The sequence below is a fragment of the Spodoptera frugiperda genome, chromosome 7 (genome assembly GCF_023101765.2).
Source record: "Spodoptera frugiperda isolate SF20-4 chromosome 7, AGI-APGP_CSIRO_Sfru_2.0, whole genome shotgun sequence".
Classification (NCBI taxonomy): domain Eukaryota; kingdom Metazoa; phylum Arthropoda; class Insecta; order Lepidoptera; family Noctuidae; genus Spodoptera; species Spodoptera frugiperda.
In genome coordinates this window covers 8,645,764-8,669,763 of record NC_064218.1, presented here as the reverse complement: position 1 = coordinate 8,669,763, position 24,000 = coordinate 8,645,764, and the positions used below count along the sequence as shown (strand labels likewise).

The following is a 24,000-nucleotide window of genomic DNA, read 5'->3' as shown; positions in this document are numbered from 1 at the left end:
ACTAACAAATTATATGACGCATGTACAACATGGTGTATTATAAAAATTCACCGAACTAGAAAAATATAATATTACCTACCTTCACATAAGAAAAGGATCACTAATAGTAAAAATACGTGAACCGCATGCGTTTCCAGCATATTATTCTATTCAGAAGCAGATGAAACTAACGGGATATTTTAATCAGTCTACGAATCTGAATTATGCTGTCTGTCCACCAGAACGGAGCGAGGTACAAAATCTCCACTCCTCTTTAAGGTAAGCGTCCAAAATCTTACGCATCGGACGCTTTACACGCAACAGATTTTGGTTTGTCTTGTATAGAAACGCATACAAATGCGTACACTTTTTTTAATGTTAAATGGGCCGACGTTTGGCCGCTATCTCACCTGATGGTAAGTGATGATGGGGCCTACGATGGAGCACGTCTGCCCATAAGCAACCTATCCGCATCGTACGCACCGCTTATCGACAATGCCTAAATGCGATGCGTACCGATGACGTGGCATACGGAATGCCGATGCCAAAAATCCGAGTGAAAGTGGAATCGGCAACCCGATTGCTATACTCGCGTCAGCAATCCGAACGCTGCCGACACAGTGGACGCCGTCTGAAAAAGTAATCCGTTTGATGCGATTCGTCCGATGCGGGCCTGTAGACGCTTACCTTTAGTGCACAGATTTTGGGCAATCCTTTTCTTATTAGTTATCTTTTTCTTCCCCTCTAATAAAATCTTCTCATTTATTTCGTTGCGGGATCCAAGACAGTCATTCATATCCCTAAGATGAGCCGGACTTCAGTGTTCCGATGTTTTCATGGTTGTATCTACTATAGAACCTGGCTTGCAGGGGTTGCAGCGGCATGCGAGGTTGTGGCGGGCTTGTCCCATAAAAAAATCCTATTAGTTAATATTTCTCAGTTTCTCCCCTCCACTACCTCGCTTTGCCTGGATGGACAGGCAGCCTAAATGTATTTATTTCTTTCTCTCTTTCGATTCCACCGTCAAGCTTCAGTAAGAAAATACCTATATTTCAATAAACTTACGTGAGGAGACTTTAATATTCTGTGTTGAAAAGATCCAATATCCATAGTGTCGCCACCTGTCGTCGTCTGCATGTATGACATTTAATTTACTCTTTTATTAAACTTGTTGGCAACGTGATGCTTATTATACATATAACATGAGATAGATGCAGGAGTGTGTTCACCTAAACAACGCAAGCGTCGGTTTTCTGTGAGGACGTGGTATCACTCCGGTTGAGCCGGCCCATTCCCACACTGAAAAGGATTTTTAGGATTAGTAGCACACTTATTAGAGTCTTGTAAACATAGAAGTTTCCCATTAAATAATTATGTAAAAATACCACAGTCTAATACGGTCAAATATCAATAAAAGTCCGTAATTGAATACAAAATGAACAAAATCATCTTTTAATTGACCAAAAAAGCAACCAAAGTGTCATTTAAAAAAAAAGTTATGTCGATACATTACAAAACCAGAGCAAAGTAATTCAAAATCGTCTAAATCCACGTGAAACTTGCATGAATATTAAGAAAAGTACTAATTAACATAGTTAATATTTCTTTACGCTCCACATATTGTCCAATGTGCAATCATGTTACATGGGTCGACAATACGAACATGCTTTTATTACATCTATGATGCGATGTACACGGGCAACTTTCTAGTCGCTCGCTAAATCTCTTTGTCAGACTCGCAATTAGCTCGGTGATATTTAGATATTGCTTTTGGTTGCTTCTCAATCATAAGTATAAAATATTTTGTAACTGTACGCTTAAAAGTGTTTAATAATGCATAGAAGAATAGGATACCACAATTACCTATAACATAATTTACATAAATTTTGTGTTACTTCCAAATCAAAGCGAGTATTTAGTCACTTGTAACAAACTGACTCATTATAAAGTTTGTGAAAAGCCCTATAAATTTTGTAAAGACTGTTCTTTTAATGTGTTTGACAAAAATAACTATTAAATAAAAACTGTCGCGCAACAATCAAGCAACTAAGTTGCTTGTCTGCATAAAACCTAACAGTGCAGTGTGCAATTATTATGTTTGTTCACGAGTATGAGACGTCGGTACAGCGTATTGGTACAGCGGTCGTTTTTGCCGGCATTCACATGACAATCAATATCAAATGCTTTTTGCCATATGTTACATTGTCTGGTTAAGTAATGGACCTGCTTGGGGACTTGGGCTTAGTAATATGACCTGATAAATGAAATGAGTAAATCTATTGCTGATCTTATTAAAACTAGAATTATACCGATATTTCGGCACTGTTGCAAGTGCCATGATCACGGATGAACTTTCGGAAATATCGGAGTAGAAATAGAAAAACATGGTAAATATCCCGTTTCAAGTTCCAATTCTAGTGTTAGTGACCATGTCAGTTTAAAAACTTATTAAAACTGTGTATTTCCTAATGGGTGTAACCTGGGTGTTCTTCAAGGTCCGAGTGAATAGGTTTCTTATAGGCAGACGTGCTCCATCGTAGGCCGCATCATCACTTACTACCAGGCGAGATAGCGGCCAAACGTCGACTCATCAAATGAAAAAAAAACTGCCAACTGGTATACTAAGTAGTGAAAGTAAACAGTGATTTTTAGTTAATTTAGTATGTCTCACAATAGTTATAATAATAATAAACTAAACTCTAATTAAATTCAACCTACCTCTTTTCCTCTTCTCTTTAAAAAAACGTTGCCCCACATTAGGATTTTTCTTCTGTGTCGTGGGGGCGTTTACACAAGTTCACATGCACATGACATCCAGACCCGAAACAATAATTTGTGGATCACACAAAGAGTTGCTCCGTGCGGGAATCGAACCCGCTACCCGTTGCGCGGCAGCCAGTTGCCCAGCCACCGCACCAACCGCGCAGTCAACCTATATTATGTATGTATGTCACAGTGTCTATGACATTGTAGGTATTGAATAAGAATTCGACATAATCGATCAATTTATAAGACTAGTAAATATCGGCTTGCGACTGTGGCAAAAAGCAAAGGGTGTATATACCACCATTGTATGAACGGATCATAAATATTGTGAACAATGTTTAACTAACCTACCATGAGTGCTTTGTGAACGAATATCAGTACCCAATGTAATGATATATGTAAGAATTGCTTATATAGGATCTATGTACTTGTTGATTTATGTGTGTACGTACATAGTCATAGAAACTAGGTAATTACGTGTAAATGACCTATACCTATGGAGGACTAAGGGGGAGGCCTTTGTTCAGCAGTGGACGTCTCTCGGCTGATGATGATGATGACTTATATCGAATCATCTTCATTCTATTCATGTGTCAAAATCTTCCTGAGAATGAGATTGTCTCACATCTTTTAATTTCCTAAGTGGTAGACGTATAATAGACGGTGATCATATTTCCATATTCGGATACCGTGCCATTAAAGATTTTTTTTATTTTCTGTAAAACCAGTATCACGTCACTTCAATTCGACCCCTTGAACGACAAGAAAGTATGACCTCTCCATGAAGCAAATACAAAGAGATGTCGTAACTGGATTTTCCTTTAACATAATGCGTAACACATTACCAACCACTCTATATACTGTACCGTATTTATTATTAACAAGTGCCAATTGTCCACATTTTAATTCCTTTCTTTCTTTCTAATGTGCCAATTTCTGAGCGCTATCTACACCTTTTTATCTTTGCTGAAATATACAAAAAAATTGCGAATTAGGCCCAGTAGGTAAGCCAAAAAAGGCAAATCTCTTTGAGCTAATTTGATCACACTCTACAAATATGGCATTATAACAGCCATGCCACATATGCGTAACATTCCTAGACAACCTACAACATTACAGCTTTTCTTTGATCAAGAAACATGGAGCTGTCCACACAGAATTTAATACTTAATTAATTTAATTATTTATTTTGTTTAAATTTCTTTTTTAATTTTCGGTTTTCGTTGAAATATTTAGTTGTAGTATGCTTCTGTGTGGACGAGTAGTACCTACTTGTAGTTTAATTGTCATATGAGTGATTTCCATACTGTATTGTTACTCCATTAAGCAGCTAACGATTGCTAAGACACCATCTATATTACCATCAATTCACAAGTGTTGCCGACTCTCAGTTTGCCGCAATAGCATATGGTAGGGTTAAAGGTAGCTGTGCGTAGATGTAGGCAGTTCATTCACTGAGTGAGGCCCATAGTACAGTGGTGTACAGGTGTGTGGACACATTTGTTTTGTTCTACCAGTGCATTATAAACTCTATGCCTATCTGTTAAGGTTTAGTGTTAGTGTGTGTTCAACCTAATATGTGGAGCTTGGTGATATTTTGTGAGTACTTTTGTTGTTTTTACTTATTATTTTTTGTGTTGGATGTCATTTTAAGGATGTGTTTAAATAAAAGTAAAAATATAACAATAATTTGTATAATCACCATTAGAAAAGCTAAAATCACAGTAGAAGCTCCTTATTCGCGTTTTCACTATTCGCGGTTTGAAAAAGTGTGATCCAATTCCTATATTCGCGGTCTAAGATTTCTTTATTCGAAATATCGGTGCGTAACCTAAAAAAATACATGATCTGATCATACAATCTGTATGATCAGAAAGTTCAATTAAACATTTTTTTTATCTACTATTTGCTTCTTAATTTCGTCATCTAGGAACGTATCCCCTTTAACCCCATACAAATTACCATTCCATATTCACGGTTTCTGTATTCGCGGCATATTTACGGAACGCATACCCCGCGAATAAAGAGCTTCTACTGTATGCAAAAATACATAAATAATATTTATATCAAATAAATAATTATATAAAGGGTGTAAACCGAACGCTTCCGAAAAACCGCTACATTTTTTTTTAATTTTATGATTTTTTTTATTGATTGATTATTATTGTTTTCGTGTTATTCGTGCAACATCAGCCTTAAGCAGTTGATTACAACTATTATTATACAAAAAAAAATGAATTCCTTATTTTTTAGAAATACAACTATATTTTTCCATCATATTTATGCGGCTTTTGGGAGCGTTCCGTTTACACCGTACAATTAATACAAGTTATAGTAAAACGCAGTGTATATAAAATTATCAAAATTAATAAATAACAACAATACAAAACTGAAACCAACAGTCCCTTGAGGTACAGTCAGTCAAGTTAGTTGGTACACAGGTAAGAAAATAAAGATATTTCAGTACAGAGACAGTAGCTATTGGATGACTGGGCTCGCTGTTATAGCAGCGGTAAGTCCCCTCTTTGAGGAGTGGCTAGAGAGGCGTCACGGCGTCCTCACCTACCGCCTGACGCAGGTGCTTACCGGACACGGAAGTTTCGGTAGGTTCCTGTTTCGGATTCGGCGGGAGGAAACGCCCGGGTGTCGGCATTGCGTGGATCACCCGGAGGACACGGTGGAGCATACAGTAGCGGTGTGCCCTGCATGGGCTGAGCACCGCCGTGTCCTTAGGGATGTGATCGGCGACGGTGACCTCTCGCGTCCGGCTTTGGTTCAGGCCATGATGCGGAGCGAGAGGGAATGGGACGCCGTCTCGCTAGCTAAGGAGGAGGCGGAGCGCGTGAGGGAACGATCCTCCTCACGCCCCAGCCGCCGCAGAAGACACTCCGGGCGTAGGGGATCGCGTGACGATCTCCGGCCACCGTAAGTGCGGGACGGCGAGTAGTGGTAGCTCGCCACCCGACCAGAACCAGACCCGTACGGCGCGTCGCGTTCCGCGCGCGCCTCAAAGAGCCATCAGACCACCACAGATGGGGCCCAGTAGGGCTGATGCCTGATCCGGAGCTGAACGTAAAAGGTTACCGGGGCTCCGGCTCAAAGCAAGAGAAGGAACGGGGAAAAAAAAGCTATTGGTTGACGTTGACTACTGAGCCGACCAATAAAGTTAGACAAGATATAGCTTCGTTAAAAAACTTTTAAAACAACAACTGCTAGTCTCTATATTGAGTTCATTTTCTTACCTGCATACTAAATAACCTGTACATAAAACGACCAGTACCTATCTATAGTTAATTACGTTATCATCGATTAGATAAATTCCTCGTTTCTTCCAAAGTTGAGGGCAGTTCTGTATTCTTTGTCTCAGGTAGAAACAAACATAAGAATCCTCCAATAATAGCCATACTACCAAATGTAGCTCCCGAAATTATCTGAGGTAAAGAATTTATAGGGGGCGCAGCTATCTGACCAACTCGCGACATCACTGATAAAAAACCTAACACAGAATTTCTAATAGTAGTGGGGAACAATTCGACTCCATACAAGAAGACAATAATGAATGACATGAAGAACACACTGCACCCAACACATGCCACCAGTACTCGCGCTATATTCGCGGTTACTGGTATAAGAATTACCATTAGCATAAGTGTACCTGATAGGAAACAAGTCGTCATTAAAAAAGACCTCCGTCCAAATTTCTGCAGTGAGTACGCAGCAATGCATGTACCTGGTATAAGAAGGGACCCTGACATGGCCACGTTCGAATGAATGTCCCCACTCATCTGTCCTATATACTGCGATACTCCGTAGTATCCCATGCCACATGTAAAGTATATGAAAGCCATACAGCACAGGTTAATAGTCAGTCGTCTGTATTGAAATATTTGAAAGAATTTTGCTTTTTTTATTTGCAGTGCAGTTTGTTGAGATGCGTACGCTTGTAAGTCACCCCTGATGTGGTACGAGGGAGCTTTGTTGCTGGAAAATAACAATTTCAACATTTACTATTGTTATCCATTAAAATAATTTTAAAGTATAATAATGCAACCAAATTTTATATTTTTACAAGCGAGACTAAGATTCTGGTCGTATTGTATGTATAGTTTATTTTTATTTATTTCTGTTGTTACTGCCCCGATTCATTATAGTATTTTTAAAGCATTATTGCATATCCGGGTGTTTTTTCATTAACAGCGCTTATTTCAGTAGGTATACACGTATTATGCTATCGACACCACAGGTCGACGCGTCTTCAAGTTCTGTCCAGTAATGAACATCAGTTGACGCAGAAAGGTCTTTTCAGCCAATATATTGAGTGACGTACGTTACAAGATTGCTGTACTGCTATGCTCCGTTTTGCCGTGAAAGACAGACAAATAAACAGACATACACATTTTCACATTTATATAATAGTATGGATATAAAATACTCACAATTTCGCAATTTTTTCCATGATTTTTGCTGCTTCATCCACTCTATTATTATCAAGCAGCCACTTCGGAGATTCATTGCACAAAAAGAATAACGTTAAAGTCAGGAAAACTGGCACGGATAAAAACAATTGGAACGTATCGCTATCTCTTATAAGGTACGATACGCCTGCCAGACTCATGTGGCTGACATTGAGAGGGATGTGAAACAGAGCAGTCACACTTTCTCTGTAACTGAGCCCACAGTATTCGACCAAGAGGACGTAGCTAGTGACAATGGCACCTCCAACGCCTATACCTTCAATGCATCGAACGACCATAAACAAAGTAGGTGTGGGCATGTAGGCAACCAGACATCCAGCTACACCGACTACAGCACAGCTCAATAGGAACGAAGACAGGCGCCCGTATCTGTAATATAAATAAGAGCAATATACTGACATTGCAATTTTCAGTAACACTAGAGAAAATATTTCTCTACAGATTATGATAAACAACAATATTTACTTGTCTGACAGGAAGCCGAATGTGAATGCTCCTATCAGGGTCCCAAAAAATAGCATACTTTGCATGATACTGACCATCCATTTTGTGTCGCAATAGATGTCATATTTAGTTTGCACGGTTTTACTGAAAATACTAGTATTCCATATTGGTTTCGCACAGGGACATACGTCGGTTCCATTTTTTCCCTCGCAAGTATAAGTCATGGGTGGAGTCATAAATAGTAAACTGAGTACATGCCAGAAGACTGGTATCTTCGCCAAGAAAAGAAGCGTAAAGAAATATAAGTGGTATTTAGTAATTTTGTGAAAATATTTTTCCACGGGATGTTTTGATTCTTTTTTCATATTGTTTGATATGCTTTCAGTTTAGTTGCAATCTTGTTGGTCCAGTCCGTTCTTCCATTTGTGTCAAAATATTTTGTGACATTATTGGTCTTATATAAACAAACCAAAGTTTATTTTTTAAGTTTAAATAGAAGAAGTATTTATTACTTTCATTGTTAAAATGTTATCTACAGAATTAAACAGAACAATGTTTTATCAGGATAATTGGTTAACTTATTACATAAAATTAATGTTCACAAATTTAATAGCTTTAAAAAAAACGTTGCCTCACACTAGGATATTCTCCTGTGTCGTGGGTGCCTTTACAAAGATACTAGTTCACATACACATGACACCTAGACCCGAAACAACATTTTTGGATCACACAAAGGGTTGCTCCGTGCGGGAATTGAAACCGCTACACGTTGCGCGGCAGAACCGTGCAGTCAGTCAGTTTTAAATAATAATATAAAACAGCATTAAAACAAGCTTTTAAGGAAAGAAAAAGATTGAGTAATGACTGCCTCGATGGTCTAATAGTCGTTAATACCCGAGACGGTAATAGGGTAATACCACGGAGTCTGTTATCGTGTCTGGTGTACTGTTACTGCATCCTAATTTTTTTTTAGGAACACGCTCGTATACTATCAGATGTATCACCTGATGGTAAGTAATCGCCGCCGCCCATGGACACCTGAAACACCAGAGGCGTTACAAGTGCATTGCCGGAATTTTGAGGGTTAGGAATTTAAGGGTTGTTGGGGAATCGGTGATTGGGAAGATTGGGAAGAGGGAAATCGGGCTTCCGCTAACCTGACTCACACGACGAAATACAACGCAAGCGTTGTTTCACGTCGGTTTTCTGTGAGGCCGTGGTATCACTCCGGTCGAGGTGGCCCATTCGTGCCGAAGCATGGCTCTCCCACACTTAGACATTTTATTACATAGGACTCATAACATACCTACTGAAAACTGAATATTATATCGTATATACTAGCTTCTGCCAGCGGCTTCGCCTGCGGCCCCGTGGTATAAAAAATCCTATGTGTTATTCCAGATTATAACCTGTTCCGTATTTCATCTCCATCCCTTTAGCTCTATTGACCTAATTGAGTAACAAATATATATATATATATATATATATACTTTGTATATATATATTTCACATTTATAATATTAGCAAGATACTGTATACTCTACATAGCTCTTCTGAAATTAAAAGCCGTATGTTAATGTATGATTGTACAAGTACTATTATTTTTAATAATATTTTACCCAACTCCGAAATCAAACCGGACAGACCCTTTCTTGAAAATCGCAATTATTAACAACGCGAGAGAAGTAAGTAATTCATGTTTATACAACAAAACCGTCTAAATACAAATAAATCAAGTAAATTACATAAAGCTGGTGAGATTTCATTTAAAACTTGGTTGTACTGAAGAGGTACTTCTTACGAGTTAATATTTATTGTAGCCCATCCCGCGGCGTGTATAGTGCCATAAATATGGTAATCCCAGTCCTTCATGATGCTGGAATTAGTTATACCAAAGTTATTATATTAGTTATAATGATATATAACGTCTATGCCAATTTTCAGCTCAATGCAAATTATGTTAAGGATATTGATCACGCCGAATAAATAATTACATATGTATAAGTTTATTTTTCTCCATACACATTGTAGACACATTTTATTCATATATTTATCTTGATAATTTCATTTCCGTACGCTGTGGGTTTTTTCCATACTATTTACCCATTGTCCTTTATGTGAAGTAACATAAGAAATAGTCTGTTATTACAATTTTGATGTAATTGGTAAATGCTCACGACGTCTGATGTTAGTTGTCAATCACGCTGAAAGTACTGAACGGATTTTCAGACAGACAGGGTTTGACCTGACTTGGTTGATAGGATAATTTTTATCACACGGGAGAAGCTTGTGTGGGAAGAAAATTGTTTGACAAAGTTTGTCGAAAAGATTTGTAACATAAAAAATATATAAAAAAACCTATTAAATTAAAGTGGTAAATTATTATAGATGACTACCTATTAGGTAGTTATAGATGACTACCTATTTTTAATCTTGGATTCTACCAACTTCTACCAATTATCGACACATAAGTATTCTACTAATTTTCTAAAATAAGGGTTGGCAATACCGTTAGGAGTTTTCGTTACGGAATTTCTGGATTCGGTCTCCTCGCTCAAGGTCTGCGATAGAAGCTATGCAATATAGCTTAAAAAAATAAGTATTATAGCAAAAGAAAGCTGAACTTTACACCCACTTAACAAGTTCTATCTAGACTGGTCATTATAGTTCATAGTATCAGTAGTATCTTTATGGTAGCGATAATTGATTTTGTACAGCCAGCACGTCATACTAACCAAAAAGTCCGATTACTTCAATAGATAACAGACCTTGTTACAACAGAACACAGTTGAAAGTTCATTAAAGAAATTTTATTGAGAGATGTAGATACACGTTTATGACCGATGACCATATACCTACTACCTACATAGACAAACCATGTGACTTCAAAATGCCATAAAATTTCACCATAAAACTGGAACTAATCGTTATATAACTCTGGTGATAAATCGATGATAATTTATTGTCCATTGCGTTAAAGAAATTCTTTTGTCATTAATTTATTAGATGACTCACAAACGGCAATACGCATTAATTAATAATATGCATAATTTTGTGAAACATAGGAAACTCAATGGTAAAAAAGCAACGTCTCGCCTTTTATCTCCGAAGGCATAGGCAGAGGTGCTCATTACTACACGTAATGCCGTACACGTAATGCCGCTATACAATGTACATCCACTTTTCACCATTTGTGTTATAAGTCCCATGTAATAGAGAGTGAGCCTATTGCCATATACTATGAGAAATTTTCGAAAAACCTAAAAAGCCCAGTAATACTTTGCCCGACCCGGGAATCGAACCCGAGACTCCTAGTAGGGCAGTCGCACTTGCGAGTCCCACTCGACCAATGAGGCAGTCCTGAATATGATAAAAATCCCGTTTTTAATACAATATAGTGACCAATTTCTTTTTAATATTGATGAGAAAATTATTAGAATAACACCCCTTAGCACCCCCCACCTACACCCTTGTATTTATTCACTTATAAGAAGCCAGTGTAATGATCTAACCAAAATAATTGGATGCTATAAATAGGCAATTCTTATCTGTAAATTGAGTTCGCGTGTCAGGCCATGGGGTTCCGTAGCAATTAATTCTCGCTGCACGTGGTGTCACTATGATACACTAAGAAAATCCATTCCGTTCCATTCTGAGTATTTCTGAGTGAACAGATGTCTTCAAACTTTTTCTTACGCAGGAAAGGCTACCTTCGTGACGAGTGAGTGACACCACGATCTCACAGCAAACCGACTAACAAAAACGACAAACCGACGTCAAACAACACTTGCATTGTATTTTGTAGTGTGACTGAGGTTACTGGAGTTACCTGTTTTTCCCCAATCTCTTCAATTCCCCAATCTCCAACAATCCCCAAATTCGTAACCCATAAAAGGCCGGCAGCGCACTTGTAACACGTCTGGTGTTTGGGGTTACCATGGTCGGCGTCCCGCTTTGCCAGGCCCCGCATCAGAATGCACAGAGTGCATCTTCTTTGCTTAAGCCAAATCGGGTAGACAAAACGTCAGAAGAAGCCAGACATATTTTGCATATTTTGAGCCGAAACTAACTCCTATCCTCTCAACCTTCTGCACCATACACACGACATGACTTATTGTGTGGCCAGTAATTCAATAACTGTGTATTCGTGTTATCTGACAGTTATGGCCGACCGAACCTCATATATGATGCAGGCCTGATAAATGGAGGACTATGGCTGTGGTTCCCGACTAGTCCGGTTCCTACGATTGTGGGTACCTTTTGTTTCTAATTGTACGACAGTCTCTTTGCGTAATGAATTGGGAATTTAAGTATTGTTTTCCAACTGTCGTTGCTAATTAAATATGGGAGAGGATTGTGGATTTTTTTTTCGTTTTTGTATTCATCTTCCTTGCTTTTCTCAGAAGCCACGGCCTATTCCGGTTTTCGAATCCGAAGTTTCGTTTAATTTTCGGCTGTAGGGTTTATTGATTTACTAATAGAATTACTTACTTGAAAAAACGCTTTATTTTTAATTTCATATCAAAACCTATTTATTTATCTTCATTTTATTCGTTCATTATTGTTCACAAAAGTTCGCAATAAATAGAATTATAGTATGCAATCTGGGAAGCTTTTTCGTTCGTTCGTTCGTTGAATTAGAGTAGGCGGGTTCAAAACAAATGTAAAGAGTCGAACAATGCATTTTAATTATGTAAATTCTTTATAATTACTATTTAGGTACTATAAAATTATTCAGTTGTAATCTATCAGTTCAGTATCAGTTTTTACACACGGGCAAGTATAAAGAGGAGATGCCATAAGGTCTTGGTACACTGTAACATAAAAATACGACCCTATCCAATGATATTATAAGTGAAAATGTGTACCTAATAATACTATAATAATACCTAATAATACCTAACCTATCGTTATACCGGTAATTTTGAGAACTGTTTTCTTTTCAGTTTGATAAACTAACGTAAGTCTTTAATTATCATTTTAACCTATAAACTTTATAAAAGAACTACCTAAATCGTAAATATTTATTGACAACGCAGTCCCTTAAAGAGTTGATATATCTAAATGACATTCCATTTATAGTAAGGGCCGATTTCACTGTCACTTTATTGACACCATATACAAAAAAGTTGTTTGTATCCAAAACTTGATTTTCTCATAACACACTGACCTGTCACACCTTTAAATTAGACCAAACAGATAATCATTAGGTAATAACTTAAACTTTCTATCAAAAGAATGCAGTTAGTAAGGCACAACCAACTTTTATGTGCAGGTGGACAAAAATGGAACTAAGAAAACTCCGTACAAAAACGTAACATAAAATCTTTTTCACGAAGACAGTAGCGACATTGGCAACTGTCGAGTTAAATTTGTCAGTTTGGCCTATAAAACTGTATAAGTACAATTTATTCTAATTTATTCTTAAACCCATTGAAGAGACTGTGACATAAGTTGCATAAGTCAAACTCAAACTCAAACTCAATACTTTATTGCTTTCCACATGTAAGACTTAGGTGGTAAACTTTACTATGACACAATGTGGATTGTGTCATAGTAAAGTAGTCGATTGATTTATTGTTTAAAAGGGTTAGTTGATGTGAGAATTCGTGTTTTTCTTAATAATAGATTCAACTTTAGAGAAATAGAGAGTAAAGTTGCCTAAGAAAAAGCGGATTCTCCAACCAGGCGAGGTGATCATGCCTGGCGGGCTTTCTACCCAACTATTGTTCGTTGGTATTTTCTATCCATGTTTATTCGCATGTAAACTTCATATGTACGACTAGCTACTTCCGCGCGGTTTCACCCGCTCTGCTCGGCTCCCATTGGCCTCAGCGTGATGTTTTATAGCCTATAGCCTTCCTCGATAAATGCACTATCCAACACAAAAAGATTTATTCAATTCAGACCAGTAGTTCCTGAGATTAGCGTGTTCAAACAAACAAACAATCAAAAAAACAACTTCAGCTTTATAATATATTAGTATTAGTATTAGTATTAGTATATTAGTATTAGTATAGATGTAGGATTTACGACCTCATCCGTTGATTTGATCGTCGATCGTCTATGATGAGCGACTTCTGTCATCTGTCACTTGTCATGTATCGCCATATATTAAAAAGAAATATATTCTTAACAGTCTCCTTTCTTTATTTGCATTTCAAACTCCTGCGCAAAAAGTAGTGTTACTATTTTAACGTCTATCTTTGGAGTCGTAGTTCCTAAACAGATTTATTTTCATCAAACTAATAATAATTATACTTATTTTGTGACTACGAATGTATAGCGCGTTTGACAACTGTTTCAAAATAAGATAAATGGACTGAGAACAGCTGCAATGGTCAAAGTGTCAGACGTCATGTTGACTACAATTCATCATCTACCACAGGCTGTTTGGCCGGCCGACCGACCATTCTGTAGCACAATACCTAAGTATTATAATTATACTATTCTATATACAACTATATACTGATCAAGTGTTATACCGATCAAGTCAAGGCAATGGTTGGTGACCCCGTGCACGAGTGCACCAGATTGACCACCAACAGGGAGCGATGGCGGGACATCGTGAGGCGAGCAACATCTGCCACACAACCCACAGACACTACATGTTGACCACGACCACTCTGTCAAGAGTGATACGAATGAGAAGAATATACAACTGCCTCGTTGGTCGAGTGGTCGCAAGTGCGACTGCTGGACAAGGGGTCTCGGGTTTGATTCCCGGGTCGGGCAAAGTATTACTGGACTTTTTTCCCGCTAGTTAGTTTCCTTTATGATATTTAAGATATCAATTGTTCCAATCACCAGTAAAATCAATGTAACAAAAGAGTCATAACAACTTTTTTACATAAAACCACCAGATAACTAGGAAGTACAGCAATGAATCAAACAAGTTGTATATCAGAGAATTGACCGATCACAAAAAAGATATGAAATACACAACTAACAGATAGGTATGTGCTATCTCAATAAAAAACCAATTTCAATATGACCCACGTTATCCAATATTTGTGATTGCTTCTCTGAAATCTGTATTTATTTGTTTGAGTGGTGAGGATTTAACTTTATAAAACATTTCTTTTTTTATTTATGTATGCTTTCATTTAGATTTTAGCGCGGATGAACAGTTTTTGTCCCACTCACTTATGGTTAAGTGCCAATATAGATAGCCTGGATTATTATCGCGTCTTAAAAAGGCAATAAGATCTTCTAGTAGACATCCAGTGTCAATTTTATCCATCAATTAATCGATTAAAAACAGCACACCTTTTGTTCCTCAAATATTTTTTTTTTAACGTTGCCCCACAACAGCATTTTCTCCTGTGTCGTGCCTGTCGTGGGTGCATTTACAAACATACAAGTTCACATACACATGACATCCAAACCCGAAATAATAATTTGTGGATCACAAATAGAGTTGTTCTGTGCGGGAAACCCAATACATGTTTCGCGACAGCCAGTGGCCCAGCAAACCGTGCAGTCAATAGATTAACACAAAGAGTTGCTCCGTGCGGGAAGCAAACCCGCTACACGTTACGCCACAGCAGCCGGTAGCCCAGCCACCGCGCCAACCGTACAATCAACAGATTATTGATGAGAATGTGTAAATAGAGTATTGATTGAACTCACAACCAGTAAAACTATCAAAAAAACCAATTAAAAAATAATAGATATGAACATGGAACAAGTCGAGTAAGTATAGTCAACTCGGACCACATACCTACGGCCCATTTGGGATGAGTTGGGGGAAATTAAAAATAAATTAAGTTTTTAGTGTTCAACTCGTCCCACTTTTTTTGTATGGATCTTTAAACAATAAAATTAAAAAATAAATATAGTTTTTTTCTTTACTTTAGTTTTGTTCATAGATTATTTCATATTAAAAAATCCTGACGAAGTAAGAACCTCTTTTTTAGTGTCGGTTAAATAATTTATTACCTAAATTTTTTTTAGCAATCGCACAAATTCATGTGTTAACCAAAATTACTAAGAATAGTAAACATGTGTGGCTTAAACAATGGTCATGGCGGTCACTTATGAAGTAAATGATAACATAGATAGAATGAAGTTCCTAGAAAATCTTTTGTTTTCAACAAAGTAATAGAACTTTATTATTTCCACACTAACATTTTTGCTACTGACTGTACCTTATCTCATTGTGGTAGTGACGTGGGACGAGTTGACCACTAAAAATATTATTTTATTTTATATTCTGTAACTCGTCCCAAATGGGCCGTAGGTATATGGTCCGAGTTGACTACTTACTCAAAAAGTCGTCATAAATCATTGCATTTTAAACCTAATCTACCTTGACATAAAAATCAAACAAAAGTAAAGTGATCTATCAAACTCTGGCCAAAGTTCGCTAGGTAATTATGATGTACTCACAGTTCGTGTTTTTGTTTCAAAGTCAATTTCGTTCTATTTCGAATAACATTGAAAACGACCTTAGAACTGATTGTTTAAGGACTAAACTTGAATGCCTTATTGGTCGAGTGGTTTTAATTGTGTCTACCGAATACGAGCACTGGGTTTCAATGCAGTTAATGGTAACCGAAAAGGTTCGATTTTTAAAATGACTGTTTCTTTTTTTTTATTACCTATTTATTTCTTAATGGCACCAGGTATGGAGTTGTGACTAGTATTGGACAATAGATTTTTGTAATGTATGCTTTATTTGACTACTGTTTTTTTATGATATAAGCCGGTAAACGAGCATACGGGTCACCTGATGGTAAGCAATCGCCGGCGCCAATGGACACCCGAAACACCAGAAGCGTTACAAGTGCGTTGCCAGCCTTTTGGGGGTATATTTAAGGGCTGTTGTGGAATCGAGGATTGGAAAGATTGGGAAGGGGGTGTGTGTAATCGGGCCCACGGCTACCTCACTTACACAACGAAACGCAAAGCAAGCCTCGTTTCATGCTTTTACTGTTTCAAAGCAATAAAAAAACGACTCAACAAGATGGAACTACTACTCTTTTTTCACCAAACAATCGAAAGCTACCGCCTCCTTACTTCGATACGGTTCTATCTACAGCCGCTCATTGTGCTCCAAACAACCTTGTAGTATTGAACCGTGTGAATACACGTCAACAGAACAGTTTTTGCCCCAAGATTACTGTACAGTACAAAAACAATGAGAACTGTCTCCTGTATAGAACTTTTGCGACACAATTGTTGAAAAAAGTACTTTGAAGTGAGCTGAGAATAGTTGTAACTAGTGATTAAGATTTGCTTTAAAGATAGCGCGAGATCGTTAATAGATAATCAGAAGCGATAATTACAGTGTTGCAGTAACGTAGATCGAAGTTATTGAGGGTGAATTCGATTATGGAACAATGAAGGAGATACTTATAGGTGCTATTAAACGCGCCATATTTTTCTGTAATATGTGACAACACTATTTGCAATGTACTAAGATACATTACCCACCAGAAATATAGTCCTCAAACTCTCTTATTTGCAATATTGCTATCGATAAATTAATAGTACAAATCAATCTATACATAAGGCGTTCTAAAATTATCAGCCACGGCTTTAGGAGGTAGTGTTGTGTTTGAAGATTACAATAGTGAAGATAATTCGTACGAACATAAAGAAAAGTTAAATAAACATTGACTCTACTCTGCATAAAACTACTTTCCATTAAACGCGTAGCAGATAATTTTAGAACACCTTAAATAAAATTGGAGGAAAGTCAAAACTGCACACACACTTATTTTTAAAGAAAACTTATGGCATGATTTGGTCAACATATAGGCTATTACCACATCACCAAAGGGGAAGGAGCCGTGAATCTTTATTTTCCAAAAATCCCTAATTCTCTCAGAACTTTTAATTCCACCCAGACGAAGTCGTAGGCAAAAGCTATTTAACAGCAACTATACTATACACAATCTCCACACCAAAAACCAAATCCTGCTAAAGAAAACACAACCCATTTGTTTTTATATCCGCGCAGAATTCATTCCTTGCAGTATTATTCTGCTTCGTTCATTAGAGGCTGTATACCCGACACGGGCAGCTCCAGTTACAAAGAGAGTATTCCTCTCTAAGTATTTATATCAACGGGTTCGCCTCGGAAACACTCAACTAAATTGAGTTTGAACGTAACGGAAAATAAAACATAATACTGCAGCAATCTGAAAACTATAGGGATGATTTTGAACAATGTATTGTGTTATATTATGAACTGGCTTGGTATTCGTGTGGTCAATATTTATTAATCGGATATTTTTAAGGGGGGAAATTCCATTCATTCAATGTCTTCTCCCGCCTTGGGCGACGCGAGAGGGAGTGTCAGACTCTTACTGACTAAAAATCAACTCCTGCTTTTCGAGCCGGAGCCGCGGTAAACCCGCTAGGTAGTCCGCAGCTCCGGAGCCGATATCAGCCCTAATGATTACTTAACTCAGTCCTTAGCAACTGTTTTCGAAATAAAATCATTACTAAAAAATTGTTTAAGTAATCATTAAATGTCTCTGACTGTGGCAGTAAATATATTTAAGGGTCGGTTCGCATCTATTTTTCTATAGGTACATTTGTCTGTTTTAGCGTTACGCGACCGATATTATGCGGCGCGTTTTCAGTTAGACATGAACCAACCCTAAATAAGCCTTCACCATAAACGACGTATGTTAATTATCTAAAAGCTACTAAGTTAATGCTGTAAGGATTCAAAGGCAATTAAGATGCTCGCTTGCAGCCATTCAGTGGGAGCTTGCCAATTAATCTCCGTCACTGTCATTCTCTTTTTATATTGCCTTCATTAGTCCTTCCTTGTCTGAATTAGGTTTCAATTTAATTATCACTTTATTTTCTTTTTACGGTTAGTTTGGTTAATTTTCCGTGAAAAGGATTTATAGAAATCTTTAGATACATAGTATATCTTATAAGTTCTTGTTGTAATAATTTGCTAATTATGTTGTACTTAGGTGTTGCCGTGGTTTTGTATACGATTATATTAAATTGGAGACTGAACAAACTTATTTCAGAGCCGATATAAGCGTCTAAAATATAGAAAAACTGATGCGTGTACATTCTCGTACTAATGAAACTAAGTGAAAGCGTCAAAGATGCAGCACCCTTATCCTAGGTATTTGTTAATACTTCCCTGTCTAACTAAATCATCTTTTCATACATTTCCAGTGTGCCTCACCACATGGGCTGAAGCCCAGAATGGTAGAGGGCAGCACCAAGATCACAACGGACATGGGTGGGACATTCGGCTAGCGGTTCCAGGAGAACCGGGCAGTGACTATCCCACCCTCGGCGCAATACCTAGGACCTCCTTCTCGTGCGCCGGTAGAGAACCAGGTAATGACTGAATTAAGTACTTATTTAAATGTCCAGTAAGTCGTTTTTGGCTTGAAACCTATGATTTTCAAGATCTATTTTGATTTCTAGCACAAATCTTTAGCTTTGTCCGAATTATCTTTATAAAACATATACCTCTCTCGATTCCAGGTTACTACGCTGACCTGGAAACGAACTGTCAAGTCTTTAGAGTTTGCACGGTTGGATCTACCTACGGTTTCCAATCCTTCCTCTGTCCAAATGGAACACTATTCAACCAAGCTGTCTTCGTGTGCGACTGGTGGATGAACGTCGACTGCCAGAACTCTCAACAGTTCTTCAACAATAACAATGAAAAGTTTGAAAACCTTCGACTAGGCCCACAACTCATGAAAGATATAAAGAAGATGCTCACACATCCAATGCTGAACCCCTATGACAAGAACGCAATGAAGAGCAATCTCATCGTAATGCAGGAGTACAAACCACCGTTCGGCCAACTGTTCCCAAATGGAGCGCTACTAGCTGGACCTGAGAGGGCTCCAAACAACGTCTATGTTCCCGCAAAACAAATCCAACAAAATCTAATTCAAGGCAACCAAAACGATTACGCATTTTCCGCATCTACACCAGATCCAAGATACATTCCTGCTCCTCTAAACTTTGTTCCACTACAGAGAGAATCAGAAGTATTTCAAAGGCAAAGACAAAATGAACCTTATAACTCAGTTAATAATATCCAAAACACCAGAGTGCAAACAACGCAAATATCGCAAACTGGAAACCTAGTTTCTAACGGACATGCTGGTAGATTTACACAAAATTCAAATGGAAACTTTGTCAACAATAATGGATACGCACAAGCACAAGCACCACGTCCAACACAAATAACTAACACTTTCTCACAGAGACAAACAGCACAAGTGGTAAATAGCAACCAAGGTAACACACAACCGAACCAAAGAGTACAAAACAACAGACAACGTGCACAGTATTCTGAACCTAGAAGACTGCCTCAATCGAACAATGAAGTACCATTTTCGAAAATCCAAAACAATGGTAACAATAACCAAAATAAACAACCATACACATACAGCCCACCGACTACAATTGTCCCAAAATATTCAAATAACTTAGACAACCCAGCTGGTAGAGAATTAAAAGAAAATCTGGTAAGTACAATCAAAGACGTTCCATCAACTGTTATTACAAAAACTTTAACGTATAGTAGGCTTGTACAAGAGCCAAAACCAGGTAAGCCAAAATCTAGAATAACAGTCAAAACTTGGATTGTTAAACCGACCAAAGCTGCTAAACTAATAGCAGAACCGACTCCATATACTTATTCTAGGCCTTCAGCGCCAACTCCTGCTTCTCCATCACCTACAGCAAGGCTCATACAGGAAAATACTCCATATGTTTATGAAAAGCCAACTGTTTCATCTCAAACTGAGAGAATTGTCTCACAAGAGCTGGATTCCGAATTAGATTCAGAGGAACCTTATGTGTATTCTAGGCCGACGCCTGCTGCCAAACAGATTGAAACCACAGAGATACAAACTACACGTATTTTCATTGCCCCTTCAACAACTTTGCCGACTCGTCCCACGTTTTCAGGACGATTGAATTTACCACAAGCTTCTCCTCTCCCCACGAAAGCTTCTCGTTTGTATCTCACTCCGTCCCCGTTTACATCATCAACAGCTCGATTCTATCTCCCTCCACCACGAAACCCGACCACACTTCCTCGACTATATTTACCTGCAAACAGTATTCAGGAACCCTACTATTATCAAAGTTCACAATTACGAGCCTCACCAACCATACCCACATCCACTATTGTAGCTTTTACCGAAAATGTAAACCAAATTCCATTTTCTGTATCCAGGCAATCTCGAATCAATACGAACAATCAAAATTTGACGTTCGCTGATATACTGACTAAAGAAAAGCTTGACATAACTGTTAATGATATAGTAAAAGATACCGACGATATTTTAAAAACTGCGTCTCCTCCCCAATATACACAATATCATAAAGAATTCAAATCCCTCGAATACCCAGAAAACTATTCGTCGTCAAGAACAACCCCTGATAGCGGTGAAAACTTGACGTCTCAAGTTCCAACACAAACCACAACGGTCACTTCACAAAGTTCCCGGATCGTAGCAACACCAGCGACTAGTCTGCAACCTCCGAACGAAAACTTTATTTTCCAAAACAATAATCGACTCGCGAACTTGCCCTTCTTCAAGGAAACTGGCATACCAAACACAATAGAACGCACGGTATCAATAAAAATAACCATCCCAGAGAGAATCGCTGCATTCCTATTCAAAAACCGAAGTGATTCTGACTATGACAAGCTAGAAATACTGAATACTGGAAGCAGCAACTACTTAGTTATGAGCAACAACTTGCTAGCGAAAAATAATGCGTTCAATTTCATTCCAATTGCTAAATTGATTGGAAACCAAAACTCAAACAACATTTCTGATTCACAGGCACTCGTGTACTCATTTTTGACTGACTCTATCAACGTAGCGCGAGAATACAACAACAGAGCACAACAGGAGATAGTATCATCCACATCGACATCCGCACCACCACAATTCCAGAACATAAACAGTGAGAAACTATCACAAATTACGAATCAAATATCACAGCTTACTTCGTCACAATACTCTAATAACAACCTCAACAGCTTTGCAACTAACGCAAATATAATTCCAACATTAAAACCTAATACTAACCAACTTTCCAATCAATTCACAGCCAATGCAAAATATACAGATGACGGAGGTCAGATACAACAACAAGTACGCACTAATCAATTCACGCCCTTACGACAAACTCAAAGTGAATTTTACTCATCACGATTACAAGTTCCTAATACCCAGTCAAATATACTTAACACTCAAAACTTATACAGTGGTCAATTATATCAATGGTCTGTTCCAGATGTCACTCAACTCTTCAACAACCCAAGCGCGGCAAACCTCGTTAACCCCAGCAACATACAACAGCAGACTACACAAATGCTCAGTTTACAACAAAACACAAATCAAAACAGCCCGAAGCAATCAAGTCCACAATTCGAAGTTGTTAAAGCCGAAACTGTTGCTTTAAATCCAGCCAAACTGCAACTCGAGCCGCCTAATGAATCTGAACAATTTGGCAGTCAAGAGACTCTAAGTAGTCTATTAAACAGTGGAAATGGAATTTCGGCACAACTACAGGACAAAATTGTAGGTACAATCCCACACCCATTAGAAGAAAACAAATTGCTGACATACAAAAAAGATCAATCATACTACCTCTACACTAAATTAGAAGACAACACTATTGAACAAAATTCTCAAAGCAACCAACAAAGTAATTCACCGATCAATACTTCACAGAACGCGAAATTGGTTCAAGGTACAAACAATAACATGGCTAATTTAGTTTCGTTCCAACTTATTCCGTCAGTTAGTTATGAATTAGAAGATGAGAAAGAACAGCAGAAGTTCCTTAATGCTTTCCAAATAGATGAGTTTGGTGCTCCAAGAGACATCACGAAGAGTGACCAGAAGGTAAATCAAGGACAGATAATGACTTCTAGTGTTGATTACTCCGTAGAACACCCTACAACAGTTAAACAAAATGAGCAATACGCAGTAAATCCTCTTTACTCTGGTCCCTCCTCATACACTGCTCCTCAATCTTCAGTTGGTAGTTTAGAATCTAGACAGATACAACAAAATAACTTTAATTCTAGGCTAGAAGATTTTGAAAGTAGTAACCATAATGGCTATCCTAAAGAGCGACCGGCACGCCATTTCTTTTCTTGAACCGGTAACTAAAAGACAGGCTAAAATAGTATTTTTGTCCTCGCACAGAGAAAAGTGTATGTATCTATGTGTGCAGTTACCTAAATGTACTTAATGTAAATACAATTATACATAGATTGTAAGGAATAAGTATCCTCTAAACTAAAATGAAATAAATATTTCTAGACTTGACCATAACCAAAAACGAGAGAATTTAATAGTAATTTTAAGTTAATTAGAATTATGTTTAGGGAGGAATACCTACTGAACTAAGTTAGCATAGAAGTTTGGTTGGATGTGTGTTTGTTCTACATGATGTGTGATAATAAATGAATATTTTAACTGGGACTTTCATTTTAATTTATATAACTTTTATTACAAATAAATAAAAGGTATGCATATTATTTACTTACACTCGTACGGACCACGCAAAGGTGCACTTATGTACCTACGTACAAATACATACTGCACGGTTGGCGCGGTGGCTGGGCAACTGGCTGTCGTACAACGAGTAGCAGGATCGATTCCGGCACGGAGCAACTCTTTGCCACAAAAATATTATGTTTATAAATGCACCCACGACACAGGAGAAAATCCTAATGTGGGATGTTGACAACGTAAAAAAGACGCACCCATTTTTCGTCCCAATTACCTACATTTTGAAAAACTATAAACTTTAAGCAAATTATTAGGTACATAGTTGAGATTACCTTCAGGTATGGTAAAACAAATTGTTTTGAATTGGAAGAGAGACAAATGGCATGAAATTAAAGAATTAGGAACTTATACTACTGAAGTCTCGGGCCAAAGACTACCTGACTACTTCATTACGACTCCATTCATCGCTTATTAGTTGATAAAATAGTTTACTTGTATACCATCGTAACTACTCTAATACCTTCACTTGTAAATCAATCATGTTTCATAGAAATACACCGGTGTACAGAAGGGTTGTCGACCCGGGAGGTCGCCACAGGCGCCAGTGAGCCGCGATCTCAGGGCGCCACACGTTAGGAAATCAAACGATGATATTAACATGACGTCATATTCAAATACGTAGAAATAGTAAATGGAAATACATAGTAAATAGATCAACTATCTAATGGTATCGCACAGACTGTTGCTACAGTTTAATAGTTTCGTCTTAACTAAAACATAATTTTGGACCTGTTATTCTACAAGGAGTTTTTATCTATGTATTAGGTATGCAGAAAAAGAATTCG

The 24,000-nt window shown here is 37.7% G+C and overlaps 2 protein-coding genes across 2 annotated transcripts; one reads left to right on the top strand and one right to left on the bottom strand.

Annotated features, from left to right (window-relative positions):
• Positions 1-4,204: 4,204 nt before the first annotated feature.
• Positions 4,205-23,120, top strand: LOC118266059 (putative uncharacterized protein DDB_G0282499). Its single transcript, XM_035579411.2, has 5 exons — positions 4,205-4,344; positions 18,819-18,986; positions 19,137-20,137; positions 21,470-21,593; positions 21,927-23,120. Exons 1-5 carry the CDS (start codon positions 4,323-4,325, stop codon positions 22,796-22,798), a joined length of 2,187 nt encoding a protein of 728 aa, XP_035435304.1. The 5' UTR covers positions 4,205-4,322; the 3' UTR covers positions 22,799-23,120.
• LOC118266061 (solute carrier family 22 member 1-like) lies at positions 5,821-8,113 on the bottom strand. The gene is made up of 3 exons (XM_035579414.2): positions 7,686-8,113; positions 7,182-7,589; positions 5,821-6,726 (listed from the first exon to the last, which is right to left on the bottom strand). Exons 1-3 carry the CDS (start codon positions 8,027-8,029, stop codon positions 6,048-6,050), a joined length of 1,431 nt encoding a protein of 476 aa, XP_035435307.1. The 5' UTR covers positions 8,030-8,113; the 3' UTR covers positions 5,821-6,047.
• Positions 23,121-24,000: the final 880 nt, after the last annotated feature.

Excerpts from the sequence above, each read along its gene's own strand:
- LOC118266059 (XM_035579411.2), top strand. The coding sequence starts at position 4,323 with ATGTGGAGCTTGGTGATATTTT. Across the intron at positions 18,987-19,136 it reads GTGCGCCGGTAGAGAACCAG|GTTACTACGCTGACCTGGAA; the intron begins GTAATGACTGAA and ends TCTCGATTCCAG. Across the intron at positions 21,594-21,926 it reads ACAATTCCAGAACATAAACA|ATGTCACTCAACTCTTCAAC; the intron begins GTGAGAAACTAT and ends GGTCTGTTCCAG.
- LOC118266061 (XM_035579414.2), bottom strand. The coding sequence starts at position 8,029 with ATGAAAAAAGAATCAAAACATCCCGTGGAAAAATATTTTCACAAAATT. Across the intron at positions 7,590-7,685 it reads TTCGGCTTCCTGTCAGACAA|ATACGGGCGCCTGTCTTCGT; the intron begins GTAAATATTGTT and ends TTTATATTACAG. Across the intron at positions 6,727-7,181 it reads ATGGAAAAAATTGCGAAATT|CAACAAAGCTCCCTCGTACC; the intron begins GTGAGTATTTTA and ends GTTATTTTCCAG.